The sequence below is a fragment of the Drosophila rhopaloa genome, unplaced genomic scaffold (genome assembly GCF_018152115.1).
Source record: "Drosophila rhopaloa isolate 14029-0021.01 unplaced genomic scaffold, ASM1815211v1 contig_115, whole genome shotgun sequence".
In the NCBI taxonomy this organism is placed as follows: Eukaryota; Metazoa; Arthropoda; class Insecta; order Diptera; family Drosophilidae; genus Drosophila; species Drosophila rhopaloa.
In genome coordinates, this window is record NW_025334990.1 from 16,905,567 (window position 1) to 16,926,304 (window position 20,738).

Genomic DNA, 20,738 nt, shown 5'->3' on the forward strand with positions numbered 1-20,738 from the left:
GAGTGCCGGAGTTCATTCGAGTTCGTCGGGGTTTAGTTCCGCTGCGGACGGAGCTTGTGCCCTGGCAACCAAGGAGCTCAGCGACGGCACAGGGAGAAAATTCAGATTCATTAAGTTGTTTGCTCATTCATTTCATCATTACATTATGTATATTTCCATCTTTTGGTAACATTTATTCTTAACATATTTATTAGTTTATTGAAGATATTATAAAGTACAACACAATATAAAAATTTGATGTTACCAGTAAACAACTTTAAACCTGATTTTCAAAAATTTTTAGTTTTTTGAACATCATTAAAAACTTTTTATAATCTGTTTAGGCAAACGTAGATGGCAGATGCTTTTTCCGGTGTGGCTCATTATGAGCAAAGTTTTTACGCAAAATCCTGCGGAGGAGGATGCGGCTTAAGTGCGCCATTCCGAATTCAATTGAGCTTGAAGTGTTCGAAAAGCAAAAGACATCCAGTCAGCCAGCCAGGAGATGTCGCACCGCCGGCAGGCAGCTCAACTCATCTCGGGTTGGACTGGTTCCGAGCTGTGGGTTATGGGAGTAAATACCAGAGAGTGGCTAACAAAACGATTGGGATTTGTCTGGCTTTGTTTTTCTTTGTGTAATCCATAAATATTTCCATTTCAAATTGCGCAAATTGCGTTATGCATGCTGTGTGATTTTCGCATAAATTCAAAACAAATTTGCTCTGTCAATTTTTCACCTCCATTAAATGCGAGTCCTGTTGCACTTTTGGCCAACATTGTTTTAGTGGCTGCATTGACAAGGACAACGCTGCTAATTGGAAGGAGTGCTTCAGTTTATCCCATTTAAATTAATCGAAACGGCTCAATTCCCTGATAATCCGCACTTGCTGTGCTGTGTTTTATTTATTTTTTGTTTTAAGTAGCTCGGTGCAGCTCGAAAAAGAGAGAAGCCGCATAGCATTGACACAAATCCACAGCTGTTTAAATAGAAATTGCGCATTTAGCGCTGGCCACGCCCCCGCCACTGTCGCCGCCCACTCGTAGCCAGAGCAAACAGATAAAAAGAGCGCACAGAATTCGTGTTATTTCTGAACGAACAAAAATATTTACAGATTGTTTTGGGGCAAAAGCAAAGAACGGGGGAAGTTGCGGCAATTACCAAACGCCGAATCAATAATTCCATATAATTTGGGCATTGTTTGGGACCCAAAATAATAACGCAATTCTCTTTATGACGAGAGCAATAAGAATTCCACCAACTTGGCTACTGATTAGCCTCGCTCACAAACAAGGGGCTCTTATCAAAGTGAGTTTGAGTCATAAACGAAATCGCTATGGGTTCCGTCAGTTGCTCTTGATCGGACTGCTATATACATATATGATTCACGATTTGTTTCATTATAAAGTCTCGGGAATTTCATTTCCATATGATTTACTAAAGTATTAGTTTAGTTTTATCGCAGCAAAGGCTGTTTTTGTTTGCGATATTATCAAGATTAGATAGGAAGTATTATTTAGCAAAGTCAATTACAGGTTGTACCAGTAAACTTTCAGCTAAACGGAAACTGCATCCATTAAATTCACATTAATTAGTTACTGCCTTACAGTTCCGAATCGCACTGCACATCGATATAAAACTAGGCGTACACAATTTATTCCTTCGACATTTTCGCGCCGCAAGCGCTCATAAAGTTGTCAAAATGATTTAGCAAATTTTGTAGTTGCGTGTCGCCACAAATGTAAAATGTTTCGAGATCTGTTATGAATGTTTAACAAATTTTTAGTTGGGTTTCTATCTGTGTGTGACTACCGTCTGTGTGTGTGGGTTTTATCTGTCTGAGTGTTTGTGTGTCTGTTGGCATTAATATAGCGGGAGGAAATTTGTTGAAAATTGGGAAAAATACGGCTTTTATTTGTTTTGGGTAACGTGCGCAAAAATCGCACAGAAAGCGACCACAAAAAGTGAAACTTATATCCACGGATTTATTTTTAACAAAAAAAAAAGCCAGCAAGCACTTAAATACATAAATAAATTAACTGGCCAACTAATATTCGTTTTTCGCGTTGTTGCCAGCGTAAATTTAATTTCATTTTTCGGAGAGTGTTTCCGAACACACAAATTCCATTTGTCAATCGTCCGATAAGCGAATTGTTTCTGATTTTCACACATGTTTACTCTGGCCTGTTGGGAAATGGAAATATTCGAAGGGGACGGGGCGGGGCAGGGTCCATTCTCACTTACCTTTTGCACCAGAAGGGGCTGGGCGAAGTCCGTGCCCCCCTGAAGGCGGAATCCCCAGGGCTGGGCATCGAAACGTGACAATTTGACTTGCAGCAACTGTGGTTGGGCCATCTTCTTTTAGCGGTGACTGTAAGGGAGAAAGAGGAGAGGGGGGCGAGCGTTAGTTAAATTGACGATAACATGGCGTATACTTGATATCACGTAGCCGACTAATTAATGAAATCAAAACCCCGACGCACACGAAACCGGCAAAAACATCGCAGACAGACGACTGCGTATTGCTCCTTTTTGGCCACTAATAAAGACATTATTCAGGCATGTCCAGGCTAATCCTGCCAGCAGTCAGACTGCTCCTGCCATCACACATCCTGGGTAGGGTATCACCCTGCCCCGAATTATCACCCCCAAAAGGATTGCCGCCTCAGTTTCCACCTCCCACAAACCGGTTGCCAGATGCAGCTGCATGCGGAAAAGCTGCTGCGTCGTTTTGTGTGCCAAACTGAGCCAACATATTCGGCTGACTGAATGCAGCAGGCAGCCAGCAAAGTGGTTGAGAGGTGGCATCGACCAGGGGTATATCCTGGGGATTAAAGAATCGATGAAGATCTACAAAACAAGGGACGAAGTCTCGGCCAAGTCCCAGAGATTTCATCACGACCTCTGAATTGAAAACTTTAAGTTTACCTGCTTAGTCTCCCTCTCTACTTCAAGTTTAAGAAATCTCACACCGTTTAACTCAAACAATCTACGACTTGAAAAGGTGCAAAGGGATGCCCTATTTATTTTCTTCTTTATTGGGTATTTTAATTTGGAAAGATTTTAAATACAGAAAGTTAATTTCTTATTTCATAAGTTTCTTGATCACTCCCTCGTTCAATGCCCATTTGGCTGTCCCTCTGCAGGGTGTGCGACATAAAACGAGTTAAACTTTGTTAGATATCGCCTTTTTTTGCACACACAGAAACTCACACCCCGGAAAGGGGACTTGGAATAGGACTAGGACTACGAAGGACCCACTGCCTCCCTGGCCCTGGCCACAGTGAGTGCTGTAAGTAAGCGCACCCCAAACGGCACATGGAGCCGTGTTGTAAGTGTGGCTTACACGGGTTCCCGTCCGTCTTTCTTTACGTCCCTACGTCCACCCTAGCTTCTCCCTATTCTCTTCGTCCTGCTCCATGTCCTGCCGCACTTTTTACCCGTCATAGCTTTGTAATTTGTACGTGCGTCGCAGGGGGTGAAGGGTATGGAAAAGGGGTCAGGGAAAATGGAAAAGTGGGCGAAACACGGGTGGGTGTCTGTTGATTTAGTTTGCTGCATAACAATTTTGCTGAGTGTTGTGTTTTTTATTAGCAAAGACACATTTGCCCAGTGCTCGCTCTCTTTCGCTCCGCATCTGCCCTCTCTTTCCACGGAAGACACTCAAAGTGGAAGTAACTACATTAAGCTATTAAAACGACAGCAGCTGCCAGTGGAGATGGGATGGGGTATTCCAGGGTCGGCGGGGCAGGGATATCCGCACACATATGGAAAAGAGACATTTTAGCACACACAGCAGTTTAATTAACGTTAAGTGCGGGTGGTAATGGCTCCATCTCGAGTCCAGGTTCCAGGTTTCCGGCTCGAATTCCTGCCAAGAACCAGGGGGACAAGGGCACAGGCCGTAACACGTTGACGGCATTTGCATGTAAATACTTTGTACGCCATGAAGTTGGCCCATTAGACGCCCCGGCAAACCAACTGCACATGCACGGGAATAATTTAATTAAAATATTAAATAAATGCGGAGTGGATCGGTGCGGAGGCGGCAAACTCTTCCACGGATTCAAAGTGCCAGACTGAAAGAGGCTAAAAGCGCAACAACACGAAAATGCAAACACGGACGCGTCTCTCCAGTTCCGAGGAAAAGGAAAGGAATGGAGCGGGGGGAAATGGGAGTTCTGGGGCTAAAGGAGCCGTTTGGAGTCCTGGCTAATTACTGGCTCAAATGCTCTTGCCACGAGGATGCTCTGTGGCTGACAAAATGTCATCGACAATTTAGCACACTGCGAGATTTAGAAGTTAAACTAAAGTGAGATTAAGTGCTTATTAAGAAATTTGTAGGACAAACATTTAGTATTTCTGACCTTCAGTATATTTTTCTGTGATTATTAAGTTCTAAGATTCCAATATTTATGTATTTGCATTTAAAATATTTAAGATATTTTAAAAGTGTATCTTCATTCAGAAAAAGACACTTCGAAATTGAAATTCGAAACTATAAAACGAAACCTTTTTAATGAATATTATGTTTGGCGGTTTTTCAAGGGAATATTCTTTTAAATAAATTATGTCTTTATTTAAGGCCCACACATATATACATATAATGGGTATTATGCCACTTTTATAAATTATAAGAAAAATATTTAATTCACTCTAAACCTAAATTTCAATTTATATCAAAGTAAAGGTTTATCCAAAAATATTGCTTCTAAATTTCTACTTTCTTATCGGTTTGACAAAGCCCCCTCCCAATATTTCCAATCCCTTTTCTATGGCAGTGACGACAAGAGGAAAGCCTAATAAATGGAGAGATTTGTTTGCCCCAGGATTAGGCTACTCCTTCTTCTGCAAACCCTTTTCGCACTCATTCCTTTAGAGTGCCTGACCCAGTTCTCTGACTTTAAGTCGGCCTTGGGCAAACTGCGGCACAAACTTTCCATATGCAAGCAATTTGTAAACAAATTATTTGATCCTCAAACAGCCAAGTTGCTCCAGCAACTTATCAACTTGACGCCGCACAAGCAACAACAAGCGGCAACAAATCCAAACTTGGTCAACCATGTATCATTAACAAAGTTGTCCAGTTGGCAATCCCACTGCAGCTTTATGACTAATAACCAAATGCGAGTGGGCAGGGGGGTTTCGAGGGGTTGGAAAAGCCGGCGGGACACGTAGCGGCGTAGTCCGTTTCCGGGTACAGTGAAACATCGATTTTGAGACTGCCAATGCAAAACCGTTGTAGCGGCCAGTGTCAAAAAACGAGTTATCGCTAATAACTTTTACACACACAATTGGCAAATTACAATTTATTTATGTGCCGCTGATGGTTGCCCCTCCAGCAGTTGACCACCCCTCCACCTCCACCTCCCCGTCACCGTCCAAACTCTCCTCGAAATGCAGTTTGCATTTGATTCAGGGCGAGAGCAACAAATCAATTTGCATGCGGTAATTCCAAAGATTTATTGCCAACATTTTTCGGAACGAGCAGGAGGGCGTGGTGTATTCAGTATGCAAAAACTGTAAAATATCCGAAAATTTATAAAAGTTCTCTTGTGCGGCGAAAAAGGGCGGTTTGTAAGCCGATTTCCTGTCACTGAAAGAGCTCTATAATGGAAATCGCAGCAGCTCATGAGTTGCCATTACCAACGGAGCAAGTGAGCAGAAATCAAATTGATTTTGGCATCATTAGCAGTTGCCCCCGCCATAAAAGCCAGAATAATAACAGAGAGAGAGTGGAAAGCAGACAAAAGGAAAAAAAAGTGGTAACCGAAACCAAACTGGAATCATCAGCAGTCAAAGTCGATGGTGATGATGATGATGTTGATGTTGCTGCCTGCCACTGATGATGTCATGGTGGGTAAAGTCCGGGTAAAAGGGGGCGGAAAGCGGGAGGTGGCGGCTTTTGGGGTCGACAATTCGATTTGGCCATTTCGCACGCTGCTTTAGAATACACAGTGCGAAAATGGGCTAAGTTTAAGAACTAAGGTTGTGATTGCAATGCAAAAGAAATTTGTACCCTAAGAAACTAAAAATAAATTATTAATTAAATTATTTATTTAACATAACTAGAACAATATTTAAAGCCTAAATATTTTTGAGAGTTTTAAAAAAGAAAAAATAGAAATGATCATTTATAAAAACTTATCTCTGTTTTAGTTTTTCAACTCCGTTTCGCTGAGAATAACTTTAATTTCCCAACGTTTTTCCCCTTGTGTACTCCCAATTGAAATTAGAATCGCTTTCGAAACACAGAGTCTGGACGGGTGTTTATTCTGAAATATCTGTTTATCAAATGGAACAGCTTCAATCTGTAATGAGCCAACTAATTACGTGCTGCAGACTCTAAACAAATCGGGTATTAGACAAACATTGTGCATTTGGTTAGCTGGTCATTTCAACACATTAATAAACTGCATAAGGGAACAGCTCATTAAAAGCCACTCGACTGAGGCAGCAACAGCTTTTCCATTTCCCATTTTCCAGCTCCCATTTGACTGCCGGCTGTCAAGTGGTCGAGGCCCAAGAAAACTACTTCAAAGATATGTTGGTGTTGCTGCTGCTGCTGCTGCTGCTGATGTGCTGGCTCTTTGGGCCAAACAAAAGTGAAGCCGGAGCGACATATTCACCCACTAACTGGCAGAAGTTGGTTGAAATTAGGAGTGGTGGGGAAACGCAGTCGGCAGGCAGTCAGGGAATAACAAGCCATGCAAATGCCATGCCGCACATCCATATGTATGTGTATATGTACCCATATGTGTGGCAAAGTGCTTTGCAGTTCCTCCGGGGAATCGAAACGGAGGGCAGCGCCAAGTAGTGAACGCGTTGATTTCGCATTTATGCAAATTTCACGTACACTTCAAACTGCTCAACGTTTTTTTCGTCTTTATTTTTTTTCGTGGCTCCCCCGCTCTTTGCCTCTTCAAGTTCTTTTCTTTTCTTTTTTTTCCCTCGTTGTTGCTTGGCTTTTTTCACAGACGCGCTTTTGTTAGCCTGGCCAAAACTAAACTTTGGCTGCTGCTGAGTGAAACTGAAGTTGCCGGTGGGGAAATGGAGGGCGGGGGATTTGAATGGGCCCGGCCGGGAGTCTTAGAAATTCTGCCTGGGGGCGAGTGATTTTTGAATACCGTTCAGACAGCGCTAAACTCGGGTATGTGGGATTAACGGAGTGAATGAGGTATAACAGCAACGGATCATCAAGCCTGTCAATTTTAACAAGAAAGCTGGGTAACTTTCTGTTGGTCATATGATCCCAAGTATTTTTAAAATATCAGCTTTCATGAAGTTTTAAGTATTTGTATAAAATAGTTTGTATACTAAACATAAATACATGGTATTTATTTCTCTTCAAATATAAATAGGAAATGATTGTAAGAACAAAAAGCAATACTAATGTTTAAGTTTAAAATAGGAAAGAGAAATTTAATAATATATCTTCTTTAAAGAGTTGAATTGAAATGTTTTGTGTTAAATTCTTCATCATTTTGACAGCACTTTTAGCAGGGTATCCCCGATGGCGTCTTGCACCTCCGTTTACGAGAGCTTCCTGCACTGATGCAATGTGACGTGACGTGACGTCATGTGTGCGCTCGTGCTTGCGGCTAACAGGACATGTTTACCCCCCGCCTGGAATCCCCTCCCCCTCCTGGTACACCACCCGGGAAACCCCCGCGATCCCCCGCTGATGACGACGCTGTTGCTCTTCAGTCTGTCTAATGCAATGCGCGTGCTAAATGGGCGTAACTCAACGGCTCGACTTTTTCTTTTTTTTTCTCCATGTTTTTCCTTTTTTAGTTTTTTTTTCGCGGCGCTTATCAAGCGCTGAAAGCTGAAAAAGTTTTTCACTCGCAGCAATCACACTCACACCAGCACACGTCTGCAACTGTCAGTGCATCAAAACACTTGAGTATTTGAAATAAAAAAAAAGGAAGGAAAAATAGAGGAAAAACAACAAGGGAAAAGTTTTTCTTTTTGTGCTGCGTGTGTGCTTGTATGATATTTTTAATATTTTGCACTAGGCGCAATGGCAAAAACAAAAACCCAGAGAAAAGCTGACAAAAGTGACACTTTGCATGCATTCTTGCCGTTTCTTTTGTGATTATTTTCTTCGCTTTTCAAGTGCGAGAGAGAGTGGAAATGGAGAGAGGGAAAATGCAAGTGACATTGAATGTGGCAATTTTCCCGCTGGCCATGGAAAAGCCTCTTGCTGAAATACAGATAAAGATAGTCACACTTTTTAGGTGGCCATAAGTTCATTGCCACAATTGAATCCCTTTTGGCATTCCCTGAAAACCCCAAAAACTGCAGAGAATGCACCTTTTATTCCATTATATATGTACAACCTTTGTATAGTATATATTCACATTGCCGTACGATTTTTATCGACATTTTTTCTCAATTGGCAATTTCAAATATTTGCCTGTAATTGCATAAATTTTCACAAATAAAATATGTAAATTCTACTGATACAAACATATAGCATTCCCCGGCGAGCAGGGCAGTTTATGCGGCAATTTGATTGCTTGTATATGGGAATTATAATTGTGCTATGACTGTGCGCAAAATTGATTAATATTTCGCGCATATTTTCTATGAGAAATGTGAAATTCAATGCGAATGCAAATTTTAATCAGAGATAGTTCATCGGCCGGTTCAGGATGCCAAAAATGCAATTTCCATACGTTCACCTATTTTCATCGAATCGGAGGAATTTCGAGTAAATCAACATCGACAAAAGCGAAATGTGGCAGGTAAATATTTATTAAACTGTGTGTCAGAAAACTGCATTTAAAGCTGAAGTCGTAGAGCCACATGCAAATATTCATATACAGATACAATTGTGGGAAGCTGAAAGATACACAGTAGCTCTTTGTTCTGCTTTTTGCCAGTCTCGATAACGATAAGTAAACGGATTTAAAATCTGGATAGTATTGGTAAGGGAAAGCTGGTAAATGCCGCCATAAATATTGCAAAATAGCACATTATTCGCCAGCACAAAATGTAATTAAATATAATAGAAAACAATCAAAAAACCAAATCCCATAAATTAAACTCTCTGCACAAAACACTCTCGGCTTTGGCAATTGAACAAATAACAAAAAAGCGAACGTGCTGTGAAAAAATGTTCGGAAAAAAATACAATTTTAAATCTGTCAGTGGAATAGTTAATGCCATATTAGTTGTTCTGAGCTAATAAAGCGTAATTATCAACGCATTTATTTAATTAGCCGCACAAAGTGCATAGAACAAAGCCCCTCAATCAGTCGCCCTCCTCCCCAAATTTTCGACAAATTGTGTGGCATATATAATGACAATTTAATAGGCTTGTCAATCTGCTGCTGGTTGTGCGGTAATTTAATTTAATCCTCGTCCAAAAATCGAGGGTGCCTAAATATAAGTTCCCAAAAGAACAAAAAAAGCCCTAGTTGCAACGTATGTTTAAAGTCCTTTCTTTTAGACATACCATTTGTGCTTTTCCAATCGACGGAACTCATTATGCAGTCAACAAGATTATCGGACTGAAAGTGAAACAGACGGACTGCGAATGGATTTGCCATTTGATTTAACATTAATGAACAAAATGCAATTAATTGAAAACTATTTTCATTCTGTCTCTTTGTTTTTTGTTGTTTGTAATTACCTTTTGTGCATAATTGGTGGGCTTTAATGGGTTAACAAAATGCGATTAACCGAAATGCAATTGCGAAATGCAAATGTGCCTCTTTCGGATGATTGTGCATATATCCCCTAGTCACTTGGGCTAATGACAGGCGGCAGATTGAAACTGGCAGATAAAGTCGGCACAAAGGACGGGCGGCAATAATTCTCCATCAAAAATGGGGACTCCAGGAGGAGGCCTCGTCCCACTTGTTGCTGCCCCGCCCCCTTTGTCTGCCGCCCGCCCTGTGACAGTTTACAAAGTGCTGCAATTAGGGCTGACAAAGTGCCCGACTCCTGGGCTCCGAAGGGAACATTGTGCGAACACCCGAATGAATTTGTTAAAACTTCTTCCCCTCGGCTAGTGTGCAAGTATCTGTTGGATATGAATTAATCAAAGACTAAATAAAATGCTTAGCATTTGCATTTCAGCCCGTTTCAACAAACAATTTGTCAGCCTTCGTAATGGACAGAGACAGAGGCAAGTGTCACAGACGGATTCTTTTCGAAAATACATAAAAATACATATTTTTGTTTCCCCCGCACAAATGCCGAGGAAACTATTTCGGTGACGGACGCACGGCTGTCGCTGCTGTTTTCTGATTCTGACATTTTGTGCTTTGGGGTAATTGGAGCTGCATTGGTCAGCAGGGGTTAAGGCAAAGTAATTTTCATTGAGATGCCGCCCTTCCTTTCGCTTTCGCTTTCGCCAATCACATTTTTTGATATTTGTGACTTTGGCATTGACGTCTGCAGGGGCTGTCGATCGAAATAGACTTGGCGCAGAAATACCGCTCGAATAAATATCTCATCTCGGTGGGCGGAAGGCCAGCGTTTTGAACTACTTATTTTTCCAAGGAAAACTCTCGGAATGTCTTTTATTTTATAAATTCCCAATCGCCCGTTTAAGCGCTGGCAAATGTCGGGCAATTAATTCTCGATCCCGAAAAAGAGATGCACGTAAATGCTGTTGTGATTTATGAGCGCGCGCCGCACGAGATTTTATAATTTGTTCAACGTAACGTGCATGGCCAAAATAAATATTTTCCGTTCGTTAAATTCATAAACAAAGCTTCAAAATGGGATGATGCGGGTTTCCCCACTTAACCCTATCCCATAGTGCCGACTCAATCGCAATCTCTCGATGGGTTTCTGTGGCTTTTGCCGGGGCGATGAAACCAAAAATGTTTGCCAGTCACGTTTGTGGTGCAGAAAGAGCAGTGGCGTTGGCTCCATCGCGTAAAAAGGGGTAAAAGGTAGTAGGAGGGTACAGTCGAGTTGAGTCTGCACTTCTTCGTCGAAGATTTCGCGTCTGTGGGCGTTTATTTTGAACGCACTGCGGTTATGTAATTGCGAGGCGTCAGATACGTGATTACTTTTAGTCAAATTGCCGCTCGAATATTGTGTAATTCCGTTGTCTCCGTCTCCGCTCGCATTTTTCACTTGCGATTTCATATCTGTGCGAAAAAGTGTGCCATCGGAGTTGTTGGCCAGGGGAAAGTGATAAACTCGTTGGCAGATGTTAAGGTCATGGTTGCAGATCGAAGTGGCTTTTAGGCGAGAGCCATTGAGATTTGCTTTCGGTAATTCACGCACTAACTCTGACTTAATCAGTAAACTATAAAATGACAGGGACTGAACTTTTTGAAAGAAAGTGAATCAGAAGTATTTCGATAATAGGGAGTAAATAAGTGTTACTCACAGTTATTTACCACTGCAAGTATTATTCAAGAAAGATAGCAAAAAATAACTACTTCCAATAATAATAATAATCAACCACCCAGAATATAAGAGCGGATACAGTTCAAGATCAACCAAAATCAGGTCATTTCTCATTTGTACACCCCAACTTTTTACAGAGTCAACAAAGTCTGTAAAAATATTCTTTAGCCATTATCTTTGGTCTGTGAATGACATACGAACCCTGAAGAACAAAGATACGGGAAAAGTGCTAGCCTCAGCAAAAGGGGAACGAGAATGCAATCTACCATGACAGTTCGCGAAGGTTAAATTCTTGAGAAATGATTTGGTGCCGAGAGAACCGCAGAGAACTGAAAACTGCAAAAAACGAACTGCCAATGCGGGAGCGCACTAATTAAAATATACGCAAAGCTGTTTGAATTTTTTAGAGCATGTCTCCCCTTTTCCCGTCAGTCCCCCCGATTGCTGCAATATGTGCACGAATCCGAGTCAAGTGAAGTCAAGCCATGAAATATTGTCACGCACCCAGGAACGGAATAGGATGTGAGCGAGAAGTGCCATTCTAATGAGCTCAGCTACATTTCCGCGACCGCCTTAATTTACGATCCCCGGCCGAAGAAAAAACTGCAAGTATTTCCACAGCACAGAGAGAAATTTTAAATAAAAGACTGACTTTTCTTTTAATAATTTGACTGGTTTAATGTTTGAAAATACTTGTCCATATATGGTTAATGATAATACTATGTACCACTATCCTTGCTGTCCTATTTTTGTTTTTTAACAAATCACCCTTGAAATATGATATTGGATAGTAATAAAATAAATATATATACGTTTCTCTTGAAAAATGTTTAATCAAATAGTAAAATGAAAATATCATGATAGGGCTCTATATATTTTTATGCGTATTTTTTTCCTAGCCCCATTTAATACATTTTAAAAATTGTAACAAAACCATGGAGTACTTATTTTTAAGTATTTGCTTTCTATGTATTCCTCTATTTCAAGCATCCGCTGGGTAATTAATTCCGCCCTGGACTGATAAACCCTAGTGTAAACAAAGACGTTTCATTCATCGGTGAAAAGTGGGCAGTGGCAATGGCCATTAGCTCATTCAAGTTTATAGAACTGCTATCTTATCGGGCATTGATTCATGGGTCTTGTAAGGCGTTGCTAGATTGATTCGGCAGAAGTTTCGATTGCCTTACAGCTATTATTGGTGAGGTGACCAACCATGACATGAGCGGAAGATAAGAAGGTGGGTGATTAATGGATCAGGGGGTCACTGAACCCTGGCCAACACAATAAAACCACGGGATAATCGGGCAAGAACGGTGCGAATATCAACAAGTTTTGGTCATGGCTAAATTACATCACAGGCTGACTGACTGCTGGTGGTCTGGCATGAATTGGAAATGGCAAATGGAAATGGAGAGCAACCACTGCGTATACGTGATGTCAGAGATAGCCAGAGTGAGAGAAAGAGAGAGAGGGACTGCTGGCTGAAAATAGATCGGGCAAAAAGGAAAAGCGAAGAGCAGCCACGAAAATCGCAATTGCCAAGACAACGCGAAAGACACTTTGCTTCGAGCAGAGCAGGCGACCTAGAGAGCTGGCTTCATTAATATGCGATGCCTTATGCTGTCGCCGATATATAGACTATATATCGCTCAAAACGTTTCTAAATGTCTCAGAAACTGTGGCGCCAAACCGCAGCAATTCGAGCATAAGAAGGAGGCGCAGGAGGTGGCAGCCACATCCGCAGCACTTTCGCAATTTGTGTATCTGTATCTGCCAGATATTGTATCTGGCGGATGGCGGACGGTGGATGGTGGACGGCGGATGGGTGCTGCCTGCTGGCGCTGACTGACTGACTGAGCGAGAATATTCGGAAACAAATCCAATCCGCGCAGCCATTTCGAGGCGCTAAAAATAAACTCACCTTGAAAAGTTTCTAAAAATTTTCTCGCTTTTTGACTATATAATTTTATTCAATTTCAACGAGCCGAAGATCTACGACGTATCTGAATCTCTGTATCTGTATCTCTGGCCAACAAAACTGATATATGCGTCAAAAGAAATTCCCTGGATCGGCGTGCCAAGAAAATTATTTGGCCATTTAATATATTCGAGAGCTGAGACTTTGGTTTCGTAAGGGATTTTACTTGTTGTTAACCTTCACAGAACTCACACCTCACACGAGACACTGATTAATGAAAAGGGGGGAGGGGGTCTTTCTGATTCATCAGCGATCCTTGCAAATCGATTGCTGCAGGCTATTGTATAACCAGCTGATTTATACCCTACGTATTGCTGATTGCTGATTTCACATGTGAACTGGTACTGACCGATTTGTTCCGATCGGGTGCTTTAGCTTTAGCTGGGATTCGATTCGATTCGGTTTCGATTTGGTTTTTTGGCTTGTGATTTCGACTTGGATCGGTTTCGTATATTCGTGGCGTTTGTGGTGCACTGCCAGTTGTTCAGTTCTTGGGCGACGTTAACTAAGCGACGATTTTCTCTCAACTAAAGCAAAAACCGAAACCGAAAATTTTTATGTGCATTTTGTGCCGTTTTCGAATACAAAAATCTTTTCAACCACATCGCTGGCATCGACGTCGCCGCTGACGTCGCAGTCGGCGTCGCTGCTTTTGGGCCGTGCGAGAGGCTATATGGCGGCTATATAGACATGGTCGGTGCTCAATTCCCAACCGATTCTGGCGGCAGAGCCGCAAAGCTACAAACGCCAGACGACGGCGACGGCGACGGCTGCCAATGTCTGTCTGGCTTTTGTGGCCGCTAGTTTTTGTTGTTCTTGGTTCGGGATATATTTTGTTATTTGGCTAATTGTTTGTATTTTGTTTTCATTCCCAAGCTTTTAACGGCGCAGCCAGATAAATGCTGATGTGCAAGCAGTCCGTTTCGGGGCTGTAATGCATAGAAATCCGATAACTATAGCTATAAGTATTAAGTAATAGGTTAACAACCACTTCTATAACTGCTTATTAAATTATATAACATTTAAAACTGTAAAGCAAACAGATCTTTTTTGGAGTATTAAAAAGAACAAAAATATTTAACCGGTTTTCCGACTACCTAAAAATTAAAGTTGGCCCCACATTTTCGACCTACTTATTTTAAAGATTCCTTTTCTGAACATTGTGTTTTACATTAGCCCCTATTTTATTTTTTAAAAAAAAGGAAAATTCACTGCCCACTTTCTTACACAAATTTCAAAACTCCCCTATGCTAATGAAACGCACATTTGGCACGTCTCTTTGAAGTTGAGTACAACGGCAGGTGGTATTCAGTTTCTGCTGGTGAACTATTTCCCGTGATCTGCTTTTCTTTAGACCACAACAAAGTGTAAACTGAAATGAGAACAACAACCCCGGAAAGTGTAAGGAATTTGGGTCACAAAAGATCCTGAGTGCGTGAATCAGCGGTGGTGACTCCATCGGAACTATGATCTATCCGAGCCATTATGCATTTCCCAATAATCGATTAATCATTCCGTCGGGGTCACATACCCTTTTAGGCGGGCATTTTTAGAGATCGAAGGTCGCTTTAAAAAACAAAATGCCCTGGCTAAAACGAAATTTCCACAAATTCAATTTCGAGTGCATGAAAAGTGAGCCATAAAATATTAATATGTTAAAATGTTGCCATAGCGCTACGCTTACAAAAATAAACGCAAATATGTTTTTGCCAGCGCTGATGTGCTCAATCAAGCAGCGAAATGAAACGAAACGAATTGAATCGAATCGAGGCAAACAATCCACAAAAAATAATACACGAAAACATGGCTGACTATGTGGATAAATATGTATAATATAATATAATATTTGGATGTTTTATACAAGCGCGTATTTGTGTCTACATCGCATCACATCACGGGCGGCATAAAAAGCTCAGGCGAGTTAAACAAGAACAGCAAACAAGTAAACAAATAATAATAAACCCACCCGCCGCCTATCTTTTCGACGAAAAAACAATTTCGGCTTTTTAATTAAATCATGTTGAGTGGTAAAAATAATATTAAATAATCTGGCGCTGGGCTGCGCGCAACTCAATCAAATCACTAAAAAAAACACTGTTCTGCCTGCCGATTAAGATCCCGAACAACCGATATATAAACGTAATTAAGTTTAAAGACCGCATCTCGGCGATCTTTTTCGTTTTTAATGACGATGACAACGGTTAGTTACACAATAACTTGCGGTTAACACTTTTGCTTTTTTTTTATTAAGAGGTTAATTGCTTAAATCTGTCTTTGATTTTCGGGGATGCTGAGTCAACGGTCAAGCTTTTGGAGCCGTGAATCATTCGAGCGAGCCCTGTGGCCCCGAAACCGGCTCTTCTCGGCCGTTTTTCAAAAAAGATTTTGGCAGGAGGCAAACAAGAAACTGGCCAAGACACTTACACTTCACTCGCACTTGTTGGAATCGCAAGCGGACTCGGATCGTTCTCTCTGCGAAAATGAAAAGCGATTGGTGGGCGTGGGGTGGGGGGTTGAGAGTACTTCGTTCAGAGTTCTGCGATACACTTCGTACTTCGTTCCGGAACTTAATATCTTTCTGCTGGGCGAGACAACCGCGCGCGATCGTTGCGTTCGAGCGAATGAGGGCTGGGATCTCGACGACGACGACGGGTTGTTTGGAGTCGCACTGAAAGGCGAGCGACTCTCACAGATACTCCCGCTCACCCACACACCTGCACTCCGCGCTCTCTCTCTCTCTCTTTCTTTGGCTCAATCAACAGGTAAGCGGACAGCCGAAAGGTGCGCAAATGTATCTGTATCTGGCAGTGTATCTGTATCTGCATGTGAGCCGCTCGTGTGCGGCACTTGCTGATAAGATAACACCCGAAAAGCCGAAAAAGCAACGTAAACATAAACAAACATCAGGCGCAATTTTAACTACGAATTTCGCAGCGTGTGATAGTCGCATTTCTGCTCTAGGATTTTGGATCACTGGCCTGGATCAATAATTTGGCCGGGCTAATTTGCAGCAAATCGCACTGTTTTTTGTTTTTTTTTGCGCTGCGATTCTATATTTAGGTTGCATGCCACATCGCACCGAAACTGGTTCCTCCAGTTTCCTGATAATCTGGGTGACGGCTACACAACCCAAAACAACATCGGCCCCAACAAAAACACCCCGATTCTGGCCGGGCAAAAAGCTTCACTCGCCGCCGCTGCCTGGTTTTCCTTTTAAGCGCCAAAATAAAAACCATAAAAGTCGTCAATGGGGCACTTTTGCTACACCCTTTTTTTGTTAAGAAAGCTCTTCTTTATCTAACATTTACTAACTTCTGAGATTGATTAATTTGCTGACCAAAAAATATTGTCAGTTGAATTTGGCAAATAAATTACAAATAAAAAATACTATACTATATGTAGATTTCTAGTTTTAATTTTTTGTAATTTGCCATTTATTGTATGTATTACGCAGGGTATTAGGTTCTAAAGTTTTTGACCACATATCTAATCGATAGCTACAAGTTTCCTGATAAAATTCACTCAAGAAATAGTTGTTCGTCCAAGTTAAACACTTTGCTAATGATGTTATCCATTGCAAAGTACCAGAATCAAACTTTCTGGACAAATCGTAAAAACCTTTTGTAAGAGTAGTACCAAACCAAATGCAGTTCCTCCCAAAAAAAAAAGCAATAAAACTGCGCAGTTGGCCGAAAACCGGTTGCCGCCTTGCAGATCGGCTGCTTTCGGCCCTTTGCAGTGATATTGACCAAGAGCGAGAAGCGGGCCAACAGTTCCCCCTTCTCCCTCAAACTGTAGGTGAAAAGAACAAACAGAAACCAAAAGTGCTAGCCCCATGATCTTGACTAATGCACGCGAAAGCGGCAGTAAATCATTTGTGCAGGTATTTTGTTTGAACAGTCCACAGATCGGACTTGCGAACAGAATTGAGGGAAAGGAAACGACATGGCGCAGTCATCTGGAAAATGTCACGCATGCGCCGTCGGCATGCGCGTAATTGCGTTGAGGATGTGCGGTGGGCAAAAGGATGTGCCAACTAAATAATCCAGTGCAAGACACACTTGGCTTTACAATTTAATGAGCGAGGAAATAATGGGGAAATTGACTGGGAATAAGCCATAAAAGTCTAGCTGTTGGCAGATAAATTTTGAATAAATGCAGTTGACACCTATGGACGCCTGTTGAAAGGAAGTCACATGGATTTCCACCTGAAAGAAATCTTATAATGTGTTTTTTTTTTATTTTCCCCTAATTATTACTAGCAAAATTCATTGTTTGAATTATTTAAATGTGCTTGCGCCACACCAAACGATTAATCGACGTTCAAAACTCGAACTACGACTGCCGATGATTGCCTCCGACATCTAGCGATAATTTACTGAACCTTTATATCTTACAATCATTTTACACACGAACAGCGCCACATGGAGGAATTTAATATAAACTCAATTTCTAAAGTGTTTAAACACACAAATTAAAATGAAGCTATATTGTTTTTAATTCTGCCAAAGAATTTTAAATATTTTTATTTTGTCCACTCGAAAATACATAGATAACATTCTTAAAGATAAGTTTTAAAGCTGAATATCCTGTATATGTTTTTATGGTTTAGTTTCTTCATTTATTTCTTCTATATTACAAACTTCATATTTCCATTGAACAACAGTAATTCTAATCATCATTGACTGTATTCACTATCCAATTTCCGTAACTTTGTATATTTGTATAAACAATTAATCCAGCTCTTTCAAAGTTTTTAATGCTAAAGAGAAGGTACCTCCCGATACCGCTGATATTTCTAAATAGACCCAATATTGAGCCAGGATTTTCGTTATTCAAATCGAGGGGTTTCTCGACACAAAATTGACTAGGTTCTAATGGTACTCCAATCTTTTGGGCGCAAATAGAATGATCAATGAGGCTCAAAGTTAGTTTTTTAACGCCCATAAAATCTTCCGTGATCACATCGACGAGAGCAGTCAACGTTCTTGGAGTTGTAGGGTTCAGGACAATGCAGATGGGTTTTACAAGATCTAAACATAAACATCTGTTAGGAGAAGGGAGTGGTGTAAACTGATCATAGTTACCTGAGTTTGGCACCTTCTGAGTTAGTTTGAGCAAGGCAATGTTGTTCTCTATTGATTCTAATGAATATTTGAACTGTGGATGCTTGTAAATCGATTCAACGTCAAAGCGTTCATGATATTTTGTTTCCACCTTTCTGCATAGACACATTTCGAATTTTCAAATAAATAAATAAGGCTAAGAACATTAATACTTACATCGGAGTGAAAGCTGTGAGAAAGGCACTTGCAACAGTCATGACAAATTCTTTGGAATTTGAATAATAATTAAAAAACTTTTTTGGTGGATTTAAAAAGTACTTACGGTTTGTGATTAGCGCTCCAGAGAAGGTATTCTCAAATAGAGAAACCTCCCATAGGCGAACAATAACATCGGCAGTCCAATTGCTGCTGCACTCCTCGTACAAAACACGATCGCCTTCGGTTTCGTAGTTGCGCACAGTATTATAAATCCACTCTTTGTAGGCCGAAACATCTGTGTGAATGCTTTCCGAGTTGCACAACTCACTGCCGTTCTTCACGATCCCAAACTGTACGGTGAGTTTTTCTCCGCCGTAATTGAAATACGCCACAAGCGGACCACCGGTGTTTCCCATACAAGGGGTGGCTACAGATCCGGTGCAGATCTGCTTATTATGTAAAATCTTACCATTTCGGTAGCACTCGAACGATTTCCTATGGGTCAGGAATATGGTTTGCTGTACATGATTTTCATGCTCGCCAAAGGCAATGAATTTTGGGATTGGCGCTGAAGTAATGACGTCATCCAAGATTATGCATATCGGCCGAATGTGCGCTGTAGGAATATTAAATATTGGTGTTATTTTTTTTTTCAGTTTCCAACTTTTTTTTTTGATAGTTATTCAAAGATGGAGATAACTCTCCTTAGCTGTCACCTAGTTGCAAGATGATATGTCTCAAACTTTACCAAATTTAATCCGATTTCACAGTGACATAACTCTTAGTACTTGTGATAGTTTGATTCTCTAAACTGATTTTTGTAAGAACTGCAGAAGTATATTAACTTCGGCTGCCAAAGTTTGTCTTCCTTGTTTTGTATACCAATTTTAAGCAGTGATAACATTTTATATGCTTACCATTGTAAACCACTTCACCCCGGAGTCTCAGCAGACCTATATCGTTCGTGTTTTCGATGGGCACGAAATCCCGATGTTGAATAGCAATCGCCACACCATATTGTTCAATGTTGTTGCATTGCGATGTGGCGCAGAACTCCCCCAAACGCACAAACCTAAGCCATGTATAGACAATCAGAATTGATTCCTATAGTAAATAAGTAATACTTACAGTTGACTCCTTTCTTTTATGCAAGTGGCAGCCGTTAGGACAAACACTAAAAGCAGATAATGTTAATATATGGCTTATATTCGAATCAGAGTTGCATACAAAAAACGGTCACAATTCATTAGGGCTGTAAACTTCGTGAAAATTTATGTGATTTCTGTAGCAAATAATGAGAAATGGTTGTCTTATACTTACGTTTGTGCACCAGCGTTCCAGCGCAAATAAATTCATTTCCATTGTAAACGCTTGCCATCCATGGTGTGTTGAAATTTTGCGATTCAATACCCTTCTGGCACCTTTCATCCAAGAGCTGTGCGAATGAATTATGGCTAAGCACCAATGCTAATAGAGATAACGACAGCAAGGCAGACATCATTCCCAGAGAAAAGATGCTATGCAACTGAAATATATTCTAAAAAAATAGATTCACCAAGAGAAGTCGACGAAAGTCTTATCAGCACAGCTGCTGAATCATTACTGATCGGTTCGAAGAATTGTCTCTTGCTATAAATTATAAATTCCATTATGATCATAAATACTGAATCAAAGAATGTATGCAAATATAGAGCTCACACAATTATTTGATTGACTTTTCCAAGTGAACAATAAGTAAATTCTTTATTTGTATTTAATATATATAAATAAATTAAGATTGGTATCGAATCACTAACCTACTGGCTTGAAAACCAGTTAAATCGTTGGAAATAAATGTTAATTTCGAGTGGCGCGCCTGTCGGAAAATTTGTAAAGGTCGTATAGGTGGCGTTTTCTTTGGGACAGGTTCTGGGACTAATGTAGAAATATAAGTAAAATTTATGTATTCTACACAGTGTACCACTTACAAACGTTTTTATAAGATTCAAATTAATCTTGAATTTTATGCTTAATTTTATAGGCGGCAAGGTGATTTTAAAATTTTAAAATTAAATAGCTTTGTAACGTCATTGTAATATCAAAGTAGGCATGCTTCAGAAGTTTTTGCCTAGATTTTCTAAAATTCTACTTACAACATTTT

The 20,738-nt window shown here is 40.6% G+C and overlaps 2 protein-coding genes across 25 annotated transcripts in view; both read right to left on the reverse strand.

Moving 5' to 3' along the window:
• Nucleotides 1-15,961, reverse strand: part of LOC108048874 (PDZ and LIM domain protein Zasp) — a 56,954-nt gene extending 40,993 nt beyond the window's left edge. For 5 of the 23 annotated variants that reach the window (XM_044462085.1, XM_044462086.1, XM_044462084.1 and 2 more), the window contains exons 1-2: nt 13,684-13,878; nt 2,222-2,348 (exon numbers count right to left, since the gene is read on the reverse strand). In XM_044462085.1, coding sequence (XP_044318020.1) covers nt 2,222-2,332 — 111 coding nt within the window. In that variant the 5' untranslated portion in view covers nt 2,333-2,348; nt 13,684-13,878. Of the gene's footprint in view, nt 1-2,221; nt 2,349-13,683; nt 13,885-15,758 lie in introns of those variants that run through there. The other 18 variants (XM_044462091.1, XM_044462092.1, XM_044462093.1 and 15 more) reach the window with 10 other exon arrangements.
• Nucleotides 15,962-17,854: 1,893 nt separating this feature from the next.
• On the reverse strand, nt 17,855-20,161 carry LOC108048879 (kallikrein-6). Of its 2 annotated transcripts, none has more exons than XM_017129819.1 (7): nt 19,919-20,161; nt 19,727-19,772; nt 19,516-19,670; nt 18,723-19,214; nt 18,617-18,629; nt 18,422-18,555; nt 17,855-18,367 (listed from the first exon to the last, which is right to left on the reverse strand). In XM_017129819.1, exons 1-7 carry the CDS (start codon nt 20,097-20,099, stop codon nt 18,006-18,008), a joined length of 1,383 nt encoding a protein of 460 aa, XP_016985308.1. In that variant the 5' UTR covers nt 20,100-20,161; the 3' UTR covers nt 17,855-18,005. The 2 variants fall into 2 exon arrangements, with proteins under 2 accessions (XP_016985308.1, XP_016985307.1); XM_017129818.1 differs by having other exon boundaries at nt 18,617-18,665.
• Between the last annotated feature and the right edge of the window lie 577 nt (nt 20,162-20,738).